The sequence below is a fragment of the Dasypus novemcinctus genome, chromosome 9 (genome assembly GCF_030445035.2).
Source record: "Dasypus novemcinctus isolate mDasNov1 chromosome 9, mDasNov1.1.hap2, whole genome shotgun sequence".
NCBI classification, from domain to species: Eukaryota; Metazoa; Chordata; class Mammalia; order Cingulata; family Dasypodidae; genus Dasypus; species Dasypus novemcinctus.
The window spans coordinates 8,348,258-8,361,079 of record NC_080681.1 but is presented as its reverse complement, the minus strand read 5'-3'; the positions used below and the strand labels follow the sequence as shown (position 1 = coordinate 8,361,079).

The 12,822-nt window shown below is 34.3% G+C and overlaps 1 protein-coding gene across 4 annotated transcripts in view; it reads left to right on the top strand.

Annotated features, from left to right (window-relative positions):
- SYCP1 (synaptonemal complex protein 1) overlaps positions 1 to 12,822 on the top strand; it is a 177,363-nt gene that overhangs the window by 88,295 nt on the left and 76,246 nt on the right. For all 4 annotated transcript variants that reach the window (XM_071217189.1, XM_071217187.1, XM_071217188.1 and 1 more), the window contains 4 exons: positions 2,053 to 2,134; positions 4,842 to 4,904; positions 8,682 to 8,744; positions 8,902 to 8,964. In XM_071217189.1, coding sequence (XP_071073290.1) covers positions 2,053 to 2,134; positions 4,842 to 4,904; positions 8,682 to 8,744; positions 8,902 to 8,964 — 271 coding nt within the window. The remainder of the gene's footprint in view (positions 1 to 2,052; positions 2,135 to 4,841; positions 4,905 to 8,681; positions 8,745 to 8,901; positions 8,965 to 12,822) is intronic.

Here is a 12,822-nt window from a genome sequence, read left to right as displayed (position 1 = left end):
GGAGGACCCAGGGATCAAGCCCTGATGAAGCCCTGTCACTTGAGCCACATCTGTTTCCCATCTCCCACTGTTTTTATACTTAAAATAACTTGTCTGCTTGAAGTCAATCAAAATGTTAATTGTTTCCTTAGTTCTTTTAAAATATTGTATGTGTATATTCAGTTTTTTTAAAAATAATAAAAACATTTCAGGTTCTCAGTTTATTTTTGAACAGAGCTCTGGATTTTAGGGCCTCGTTTTTAATATGCATAATCTTATATTTTTGTATTTTGAGATTCCCTTTAATTCATTAGTAATTTAGAAAAATACTTTTTATTTTCCAAATATTTGGGGGCTTTTGTACTTTATATTAAGTTTTGGTTTCTTACATTTGGTTAAAGAATGTCGTCTTTAAAATTTACTGCTATTTTAAATTCTTTGAGATCTTTGGACCTACAATGCCTCCCTCAGGATTGTTGGATGATTATGTAAGGTAATGTGAATAAAGCAGTGAGCATAGTGGCTGGCATATAGTAAATGCTTAATAAATGTTTGCTGATACTATTTTTTTTTTAAGATTATTTTCATTTATTTCTCTCCCCTTCCTCTCCCTCAGTTGTCTGTTCTCTGTGTCCATTTGCTGCGTGTTCTTCTTTGTCAACTTCTGTTGTTGTCAGTGGCACGGGAATCTGTGTTTCTTTTAGTTGCGTCATCTTGTTGTGTCAGCTCTCAGTGTGTGTGGCGCCATTCCTGGGCAGGCTGAACTTTATTTCGCGCTGGGCACCTCTCCTTAATGGGGCGCACTCCTTTGGTGTAGGGCTCCCCTATGCGGGGGACACTCCTGCGTGGCATGGCACTCCTTGCGCACATCATTACTGCGCATGGGCCAGCTGCACATGGGTCAAGGAGGCCCGGGGTTTGAACCGCGGACCTCCCATGTGGTAGACGGATGTCCTAACCACTGGGCCAAGTCTGCTTCCATTGCTGATACTATTTTACAGATTTGGAAAGTTTTCTTTTATTATCCTATAATCATTGCTTTTGTCCTTTTTCATCAATTTTCTCGTCAGAAATAGCTGTTATTTATAGATTGACTCTCTATGATTAAGCCTCTCAACTTATTGGGATAAAAAGGGATGATACAGTTTAGGGAGAGGCAGTTTTTAAATTTAAAATTATCTGTATTATTTAAATAATATAATTTTTGCACATCTATAGACTTATGAACTATGGAATTCTAAAATTAATTTAAGAAGATAATGTACTGATTAAAAATTTAATCTCAGTTAAAGAGTAAATATCCTAGATTCAATTTCCTTAGACAGTCATTCCACTTCCACACAGTTGAACATTATTACTTGCCACAGGTTATACCCTAGCAACATATTAATGGAAACATGGGAGGTTACAATGACAAAAATAGTTTCAAGTGGCCACCTGAGGCATCGTACCATTATTTTCATGTCAACAGAAAAGTCTTTTAATTTAAATATTTTTGAAAAGATAATGCATTCATACAGTACAAAATTCAAAGTGTCACAGAGGCATGCAGTAAAAGTATCTTTCTTACTCTTTGTCTTCTGCTATCCAGTTTCCCCTCCCCAGAGATATCCCTGTTTTTTGTGTATTTTTCCAGATATACTGTATGCATACACAAAGATACATGGATATGCATATATCTCAGTTGTATAATTTGTCATTAAATCATTTGTATTTATGTTCCTAATTTATTTGTATAAAATTATGAATATACCTTAGAGTGATGACTGATTCATGGCTAAGAAAGAATTAAGGTGAAATCTGGGCTAAGATAAGAAATAAGTGTTTGTTTGTAGAAGTTGTCTTTATATAGAAATGACTATAAAGATCCAGATAAGTAATTTCAAAATAAATGTATAAATAATTTCAATGTAATTGGAAGTATGCCTGTTTGCCTCAATGCATGAAAAATCACCAATCAAAATGAAACACAAACCAACCAAAAATAATAGTCAACTATTTCAAAAATCCTAGAAAGGAAATAAAATAAAAATATAATATTTATTACACTATCACTCCTCCATTTCCTTTTAGGAATGAATTGGAATCTGTGAGAGAAGAGCTAAAACAGAAAGGAGATGAAGTTAAATGCAAACTGGACAAAAGTGAAGAAAATGTATGCTCCTTAATAATTGTAATACATTATTACAAAATTTTAAATTATAAAAGGGACACCTTATGTCTGAAAAAAAAATTACCTTATTGTATAAGTAACTAGTGACCTAGAGACTGTGCTAGGTGATCAACTCTAAATAGAAGCAAAGTTGGATTATTTTGCCTATATGATGAATATCTGGAAGAAAATTTGTATAATTCTGATTTCTTTTAATAAGTACTCAATATTTAATGTTCATTTACTATTTTAGGCCAAAAAGAAGGCTCATATCTTAGGAATATGGAATGTACTGCCAACAAAATAATTACTTTGTGTTCAGCGTTGTTGGATGTGAATTCAATGAGTTGAAAAAGAAGGTTTTAGGGAATAATATCACAAAAGTTGAAAAATACAAGTATATAAAGCTGTTATAGTATAGAAATACAGAGGAGGAGAAAATTGGCCAAAATAGATCAAGTTAGGTTGTAAACAATAAAATATTACTGACCACTCACTATATGCCAGGTACTTTTCTGGGTGCTCAGTTTGGATTTCATTTGTTTGATGGACAATGATGAGCCAGCTAAAGTTTTTTATTGGGGAGGTGACATCTTTTAATATTCAATAATGGAATGGGAAGAGATAAAAGGTGTATTATCAGTTGGAAAGCTATTAAAATAGTCTTGAAAGTTGTGATAAAAATCTTGGAGTGGACCCTGACCTAGTTTGGTTCATTTCTTATTCCTGAACCAATCATTGTGGCTACAGGATAGAGTAATCTGGCCAGGCCTGAACTGCAAGCTCATTCCTGAAACTGAGGTGGGAGACAGGGTAATAATCCCCCATCAAACTACACGGACTGAGCATGAGTACCGTGGAATTTATAGTAAAAGTGTCCTTGAAGGAAAGGATGGCCAGATCAAAACGTAGATCTATATGAATATAATTAAAGCCCATAGATAAAAGGGGCACCAAACCCGACTTGAGTCAGGAAATGCTTCTTGAAAGAAGTCACTTTCAGTTTGAAATGTTAGATTAATAAGAATTCATGGAAGTCAGGGGGGGTGGACACAAGTGTAGCAGGGAGAAGAAGAGTATTTTATTTTTTAAAGATGCTTTCAATTACATAAATGTTACATAAAAAATATAGGGGATTCCCATATACCTTACCTCCTCCCTCTCCCACACTTTTCCCCATTAACAACGTCTTTCATTAAGGTGGTACATTTGTTGTAATTGATCAACACAGTTGTATTAGAAGCTTTGCTAGTAACCATGGTCTATAGTTTACATTATGGTTTACATTGCACAATTTTACAGGTTTTGACAAAATGTATAATGGCTTCATCCATCACTGCAATATCATGCAGAGCAGTTCCAATGTCCCAAAAATGCCCCATGTTACACCTATTCTTCCTTCTTTCACCCTTCAAAACCCCTGGTGATCACTGCCTTTATATTAATGTTTTAAGTTTTCCATTACTAAATAATAAGTTTACTTTAGTCCATAGTTGCATTCCCCCCTTATGTTTGTTCATTCCTCAGTCTTGAGAATTTGGGAACGGTAATGCACACCCTGTCTCGGACTGAGAAGGGCTTAGATCCCATGGGGCAAATGGATGGAACTTTCTTGCTTGCAGTTGTAGATTCTCTTTTTTTCGGGACAGGCGTTGTCCATCATCATCCTTTTTATTAGTTGTCTTGGTGAGTTCGATGAACTGGAGAGTAGGTACTGGCTGCAACTCTGCTGAGATAAGGAGAGTATTAAAAGGTAAACAACAACAACATTATGTGGAAAGCCTGGAAGTATGAGAAAGCACAGCATTTTTGAGCAAATGTAGAAAGTTCATTTTGGCTGAAAGATGATGTTTAAGATATTCTTAAAGGTTGTAGTGGAGAGACTGGGGAGAGAGTGTAAGGCCTAGATAAGAAGGAACTGGATTATGTAAGGCCTCATAAGTAGTAGTTAGGAATTTGAGGTTTTTGAAGAGTTTTGAACTGAGTGTCATAATTATATTTATACTTTAGAAAGTTGTGAGACTATTAGAATAGTCCAAGGATGGGATAAGTAGCATTTTAACGGGCTTACAGTGGAAGTTATTGCTATCCTCATTTTATGAATTAGAGCATGGGGTCTCCAAAGGATAAAAGAAACTTCAACAAGCTTACATGACTGAGAAGTAGTAGAGCTTGATTTATACATTTTTTAGACTATATAATGTTTTTTTCTCCAAATAAATGATTTTTTTTCTTTCAGTTTCCTATTTGTTAGTTAAATTCAACCAGAAAAAATGAATTTAATCTAAGACTAAATATTTGGTGGGTGGCTCACTACTTTAAAGTTTGTATCAGTGACAGCTTCAAAGAACTCAACTTGTGGATTCATAATTGTTTGTGTTTAGGAAAATCATGAATTTAATATTTAATGTTAAATCAAAATCCACTTTTATGAGTTGAAAGCATAATTTTTTTGTTATAATAGAAACTGAGAAAGCTGATAAAATATTGCAAAGTAACACTGGACTAAGATAAAAATGACCAACATAACAAATAATAACAAAGAATTTTTGTTTAGAAAAAAGGATATTGAAAAAACTCGGAATGCTAATAACTATTTTGTAGAAATATGAGGCTGGGTTTTATAATTCTCTTTCTAAGAGATATTCATAGTAGAAAAATAGAATTTCTCTTAACATTTTAAATCTGATGTTAAATAATATTTTTTTAGGCTCGAAACATTGAATGTGAAGTTTTAAAAAAAGAGAAACAGATGAAGATATTAGAGAATAAGGTATTATTAAATTGTATAAAATTTTTGGGAATAGAGATTTTGTAGAAATATATGTATGATTAGATTCTTTAGGACCAGACTTTATACTGCATCATACAAAAAAGTTCTCCTTTGAAGGTTTTGAGAAATAATACAGGATTTTTACTGCAGGTTCCCTTGAAGAGGCTTTGGATTCAAGGCTTTTGCATAGTGCTTCAAAAAGCAAAGCTTCATTGAACTCTTCTTTAGCTATCTCTTACTTTTTCTAAAATTTTACATTCTAAGCAGCTGCATTTATTGTGCATATCCTTAGAGTGGCAGGATCCTTTAAAAATTATTCTTAAACTATCTCCCTTTTCTACAAACTTTATAATCTCTTTACATGGAGCATTTTACTGGTAGGATGTTCATCTCAGTTCATTTCTTCCTTTTCTGTATCCCACCACAGACTTGTCCTAAACTTGACCTTCTATAGTGTGAGCTGTTCTCTGAAAAGTATATATAGTCCACTTCGTTCTGACCTCTTATGATCAACACCATTCTCTTCTACCTGAAAATTCTGATGAATAAAATGTTTTATTGCTATCCACATAAGTATTAGTTAAAAATGAAATGTGATACTTTAAAACCTTTCAAAGAATTTCTGGGCATTTTACCAAATAAATTTTAAATTTCTTGGAGTCTGTTAAGACAGCTCTTTCCTTTTAAAGGCTCCAAGAAATTTAAAATTTAAAAGCCATATAATCTTTTTTAAAAAAATTGGTTACGGAACAATCATGCATAAAATACAGGATTTCCATATACCACCCCATTATTAACACCTTGCATTGGTATGGAACATTTGTTAAAATTGATGAAAGCACATTTTTATAATTTTATTATTAACTATAGTTCATAGTTTAACTTAAGATTCACTGTATTGTACAATTCCATGGATCTAAAATTTTTTAAAAAATCTTGTACCATATGTATATCTAATATTTCCCCCTTTAGCCACATTCTGCATTCAAGTATATAATTCACTGCTACTAATCATGTTTATGGTGTTGTGCTACTATCACCACCAACCACTACCAAAACTTTTGCATCGTTCCAAATAGAAACTCTGTGCATTTTAAGCCTTAACTCCCTGTTCCTTAATCTTTATTAGTCCCAATTTTGAAGATTATTTAAACTTAAAAAGGAGTTATAACTAAGTAACTTTAGTTATCACCAGTTTATAAAAATAAAGAATGGAAGGAGAGAGTGTAGGTGGGATTGGGATAGGGCAGTCAAAATGACACCCAAAGTTGCTCATTCTGATGTCATTATCTTTTTAGTATAAATAGACATGTTTTTACAAACTGTGTAGTAATGCCAATTATAAGGATGATTTTTTAGGAAAAGCTGAGGCAGAGAAAAGTATGATGACTGACATTAATTCTCAAGGGAATAGGTTTTGATGACTATAAGAATGGAAGGAATACATAAAATATGGTATGTATAATAACTTGCTTATGTTACCAATGCATATTCTTTAAATTTTTTCCATATTTATTATTGAGGCCAAGGTAACTGATTTTCCTGTTTGAGTTTTTAATTTCAGTTACATTTTCATTACTACTGTACATTCTAATGATTTCTTTTTCAAATCATCTTTATAGTCTCATGGTAATAGTTTCAAGGTTTTAATTTTTAAAATATATTAAGTAAATATTTTTTATACTCAGTTGTGGTAATTCTAGTACCTTTTAAGGTCTGATTCTACTCTGTGTTCTTTGTGCTGTTTTTACTCACTGAAACTTACCTTATTTCTTTCTGTTTTTTATAATTCTTTGAAATTTTATCCATGGGAATTCTTTTAGATATGTGTTTTTCATATTCTCCAAAAGGATTTTCTTGGGTGCTCTACCAACCAGAGGCCACTTTAAATTAATTCTATTTTTTTTTTTTTTTGCCAATTAGAAAGCATGAATTTCATCCTAAGGCCAGCTCATGGTTACAAACTAAGGAAGATTTTTAACCTTGCCAAGGTCAAGACAGAAGTTTCTGTCTTGTATACTTCTGTATTTGGCAGATTTATTTCTTGTATGTACTTCTTTGTACATTTCACTCAGTATGTACTTCTTTGAGTTCCTGGCTTTATGCAGACTTGTCTTATTTGATTCCTGCCTTTAGTGGGCCCTACGTTTTACCTCCTGTTTCCCAAACTTGGGTGAGTTTAGCAGATATCCTTAGGGCAAATGCTGATTTTGGTGCTACTCCCATATCTACAGTTATCACTTTAATTTCTTCCCCTGCTGCAGATTCCTTACATTCTAGCCAGTTTGGTGATACATTTAAAGAATTAAAAAAATTTTTTTCATCTATTTTATCAGGAGGTTGGTCTTTTTGACAAAAACAGAAATCCTTGATTTTTTAAATATATAAATTTTAAAAACTTATTTATTTTTATTTCTATCCCCCCCCCCACCTCCAGCTGTCTGCTCTCTGTGTCCATTTGCTATGTGTTCTTCTGTGTCCACTTGTATTCTTATCAGTGACACAGGGAATCTGTGTCTCTTTTTTGTTGTGTCATCTTGCTGTGTCAGCTCTCTGTGTGTGCAGCACCACTCCTCAGCAGGCTGCACATTTTTCATGCGGGGCGGCTCTCCTTATGGGGCGCACTCCTTGTGTATGGGTCTCCCCTATGCGGGGGGACATCCCTGCATGGCACGGAACTCCTTGCGCTCATCAGCACAGCGTGTGGGCCAGCTCACCACATGGGTTAGGAGGCCCTGGGTTTGAACCCTGACCTTCCCATGTGGTAGGCAAATACTCTTTATCAGTTGAGCCAAATCTGCTTCCCAATATATAAATATTTTATGCAGAAATAGTTTCACCTGCTAATATATTTATACCAGTTAAATGGGCATGAGATTTTTCACTTTTCTATAGTTTTTATTCCTTCATTTTCTTTAGAAGTTCCTGAAATAGATTATTTGTGGAGGTGGAGTATATTAAAATTTAGTGAAAATAAATCACTTTTAAGCAGCAGTGTCATATAGTTTTCAGTTTCATAATATTAGCCAGCTGTGACTACATGTGAATGCTACAAGAAAAATGCTCAGAAATATTATTTGCTATTGAGAGAGATTAAAAACCTTTTCCAATGAAACTTCTGCCTACTTTGATGGAAATTAGAGCAATTTACATATCACCTCTACATTCCCGAAATGTTTTAGGGTCCCTTAGAAATCTGTGCTGCTTTTGTGATACTCTAAACATTTCTTGGGCTAATACCTCTTCAGTTCTGCATGTATGTACCTGGATGGAATAATCTCTGAAAGTAAGATATAAAAAAGTGGTTTATCTGATATTTTAATAAAAGAAATTGGAATGTTATGAGTTTGAAATGTGTTCCCCTCCCCCAAATATAGTAAGTTATAGAGATCTCAGAAATGAGAAATGGGAAATAATGGGTAAGGAGGAAGACAAACTACAGTTATTCTCACTTCTGACTGCTGCTTTTCACAATCCAAATTACAATTCATCCTTATATAGAGGGCTGACTAAGAGACACATTTTCCTTAAAGTAGTTAAATACATAAATACATATGTTGTTAAGTTGATATGAAATGTTAAGAGTTTCAAATTTGTGTTGAAATAATCTCTGTTAAAACATACTTTTTCACATAAATTTTGATACTAGCTTAATTATGTAATATGATTTTTAAAGTAACCTTTATATTATTTTATGAAATATTTTTATTAACCTGAATTTGATGATCTTGACTGGATTATTGCATAACATAACCATAATTTTTCATTATTTTTTAGTGTAACAATTTAAAGAAACAGGTTGAAAATAAAAGCAAGTGTATTGAAGAACTTCAGCAGGAGGTATGAACTGTTTATAAATACTCTCAAAATCAGACTGATAATTGCACTACAGTTTTAGAGAATAACACTTTTCTTTCCTTTAGTAACCTATGAGGCACAGTACATTAGAATTACTTTGGTATACTAAACATAATTCTTTATTTTTAACTTTTAACAGAATAAGGCCTTTAAAAAAAAGAGTACAGCAGAAAGCAAGCAATTGAATGCTTATGAGATAAAGGTATTTGGCATCTTTATTTTTGTTTTTAAAGCACTAGTGAATAGATAAGAATTTAGAAATTTTATACCATTTATATTATAACAGCTATTTTCAATCTTTTGAGGTTGTGGAAAACCAGTACTTTCAGTTGTAAAAGAATACTTGTCTGTGATGTAGCCATGATAGAATCACCTGAATATTGTGTGTGTGTATGTGTATTCCTTACCCCACATAATGAACATTGAGATGGAGTAAGTTGGAGGTGAGGCCTTGGTATCTGTATTTTCTAAAAGCTCCCTATATGATTATCCTGTTATCAAAGGGATTTGAGAAATACTGACTTTGTGGAAAAAGAAGTCTAAGTCCTAGATTGTAAGCTTCAGGGTCATGTATTGTCTGTCATCTTGTACCCAGTTCCTTGACTGGGAACAATGGCTGACACATAATAAGTTTCTAGGAAATAGTTTCTGAACCTTGAATGAAAAGCATTGGTTCTCAATGTATTAAATGGCTTTTTGGGAAAATATAAAAATCTACCTTCTTTTAAATCTATTTAAAATAAAATTATGTAAATATTGTGATTAAAAATTAAGCCAAATAAGAATACTCATAAACTTCTCAAATTATATAAAAACTTACTAATATATATGTGCTCTGTAACTCAGCACTTATATGTAGAAACGGGACAAATATGCAAATATATCTATAGCAGCATTATTCATAGTAACCAAAATTGAAGATAACACAGATACTTATCAATAGTATAAAAATCAGACAATAGAAAATGATCCCAGGATGATCCAGATTTTGGAATTAACAGATAAGGAGTTTTTATACAGCTGTTATAAATATGTTCAAAGGAGAAAGAAATATATGGTCACACTGAAAGAACAGATTGTAAATCTCAGTGAAGAAATGGAAGCTGTAAAAAAAGAACCAAATGGATATTATAGAATTGGAAAGTACAATATAATTTTTAAAAATCCAAATAATAAAAATCCCCAGTGCTTTGGATTGTCCTAATAGCAGAACAGAGATGGCTGAAGAAAGTATCAGTGAATTTAAAACTGCATCAATAGGAATTATTTAGTCAAAGGAACACAGAAAAAGTTTTGAGAAAGAAGTAATGGAGCCTCAGTGGCCTGTGAAACACTGCTAAGTGTTTAAAAATGTATAATTGGAGTCTTTGAGGAAGAAGAGAGAGAGAACAGGGTGAAAGAAAATTTCTCAAAGAATTTTTCAAAAACTTCTTACATTTAATAAGGAGCATAAACTTATATATCCATGACCCTAAACAAATTCCAAGCAAGATAAATAGGAAGAACACTATACTTGGCAGGATTATCATAGCCAAACTGCTATGAAACCAAAGATAAAAAGAAACTCTTAAAAACTGCCAGAGAAAAATGTCACATTGCACACAGGGGAATTATAACACAAATAATGGCTAACCTTGTATCAGAAAAACGAAGGCTGGCTGACAAGAAATGATAACTGTAAGGTATGGAAAAAAATGAACTGTAAACCCAGAGTTCTGCATTCAGCAAAAATAACTTTCTAAAATAAAAGCAAAATAAAGATTTTGAGAGCTGCATTATATGAAATGCTAAAGAAATTTCTTCAAGCTGATGGAAAATGACAACCGCTGGGAAACTTGGATCAATAGAAGGAATGAAAAGCACTGGAAATGGTAAATATGTAGGAGGATATAAAAGGTTATATATATTTTTTCCTATCTTAATTTTTCTAAAAGACTTAAGTAACTGCTTGAAGCAAAAATTTTAACACTATATCATAATTTATAAGATATGTATATTTGGCCACCATAGCACAAAGAACAGGAGAATAAATATAAATTTTATTGCAAGGTTTTTACATTATACATGAAGTAGTATGATATTAACTCTTAGCCTTTTGTACTGAGTTTGAATTTGAACATTTTGGAGTTACAGAGATAAAGATTTGATCACTAGGTGGTAGTAACACATAGCTATTTATTAGGGCTATATTTTGACAGATTTGCAGTGGGAGAAGCAGGTCTTTACAAAAGGAAATTTTCGAGAAGTTAATAGCCTGAGGGAACAACTAGAGGAAACATATGGCAAGGGGAAAACTCCCAAACTCCTGGGGAAGAGGAGAAAGGAAGAGGGGAGGGTGCTTATACGTCTAAGCAATGACGCAGAGGCATGATGGGGAACCTTTGAGCCAGAGAGCTGCAAGGAATTGAAGTGGTGTGGTACTTTGTAAATGCAGAGTTTTATCAATAGAAAGCAGATGTAGGGTGCAGTTTTGTTGGGTATGCAAAGCAGTTTAAATGGCTAAAAATTGCTTATTTGGACTGTTTTTAAACAAGTCATTGTGGAAGAATTTCAGTTTAACACTGGTGCTTTTTAAAATTTTTATTTTTAATAGACCAACACTGTTGTGATGTAGTAAACAAAATATAGGGCCATTACATAGAGGTGTTCTTTGGCTCATTTTTATAACAACTATGGTAAGTTAGTGATACATGTTATCCTCCCTACAGCAACCATGATAAAATTATACCAAGATATACAGCTAAAAAGCCAGTAGAGGAATTAAAATGAAATACTGAAAATTATTTGATAAACCCAAAAAGAGGAGCATAGGAACAAAAAAAGATGCTATCTTAAAGACAAATAGCAAAATGATAGAGCTGAATACAACCATATCAATAATTGTTAAGTTTCAATGTACTGGATACTTTATTTAAAAGTCAGAGATTGTCAGACTGGATAAAAAAGACTAAACTGTATCCTGTCAAGAGGTATACTTTGTTAAATATAAAGACTCAAAGAGGGAAACGGACTTGGCCCTGTGGTTAGGGCGTTCGTCTACCATATGGGAGGTCCGTGGTTCAAACCCCGGGCCTCCTTGACCCGTGTGGAGCTGGCCATGCGCAGCGCTGATGTGCGCAAGGAGTGCCGTGCCACGCAAGGGTGTCCCCCGCGTGGGGGAGCCCCACGCGCAAGGAGTGCGCCCGTGAGGAAAGCCGCCCAGCGTGAAAAGAAAGAGCAGCCTGCCCAGGAATGGCGCCGCCCACACTTCCCGTGCCGCTGATGACAACAGAAGCGGACAAAGAAACAAAAGCAGCCAAAAAAAAAACAAGACGCAGCAAATAGACACCAAGAACAGGCAACCAGGGGAGGGGGGGAGATTAAATAAATAAATAAAATCTTAAAAAAAAAAAAAAAAGACTCAAAGAGGTTGAAAGTAGAAAGATGAAAAAAAGCTATACCCTGTGCCATCCATAGGAAAGCTGGAGTGGCAATTTTATTAACCTAACACACAAAATAGATGAAAAGACAAACAGTATTTCCAAGATAAAAAGGGACATTTCATAATGATAAAAATGTAAATCCCTCAAGAAGTTATAATAATCATGAACATGTTTGTACGTAATAACAGAGCTTCAAATTCATGAAGAAAACACTTAATAAATCAAAAGTGAGAAATAATTCCGTAATAGGGAAGCGGACTTGGCCCAGTGGTTAGGGCGTCTGTCTACCACATGGGAGGTACGCAGTTGAAACCCCAGGCCTCCTTGACCCATGTGGAGCTGGCCCATGTGCAATGCTGGTGCACACAATGAGTGCCGTGCCACGCAGGGGTGTCCCCGCGCTGGGGAGCCCCACGCACAAGGAGTGCACCCTGTAAGGAGAGCCACCCAGTGTGAAAAAAAGTGCAGCCTGCCCAGGAATGGAGCCGCACACATGGAAAGCTGACTAAACAAGATGATGCAACAAAAAGAAACACAGATTCCCATGCCGCTGACAACAACAGAAACGAACCAAGAAACGAGATGCAGCAAATAGACACAGAGAACAGACAACTGGGGCGGGGGGTGGGGGAGAGGGA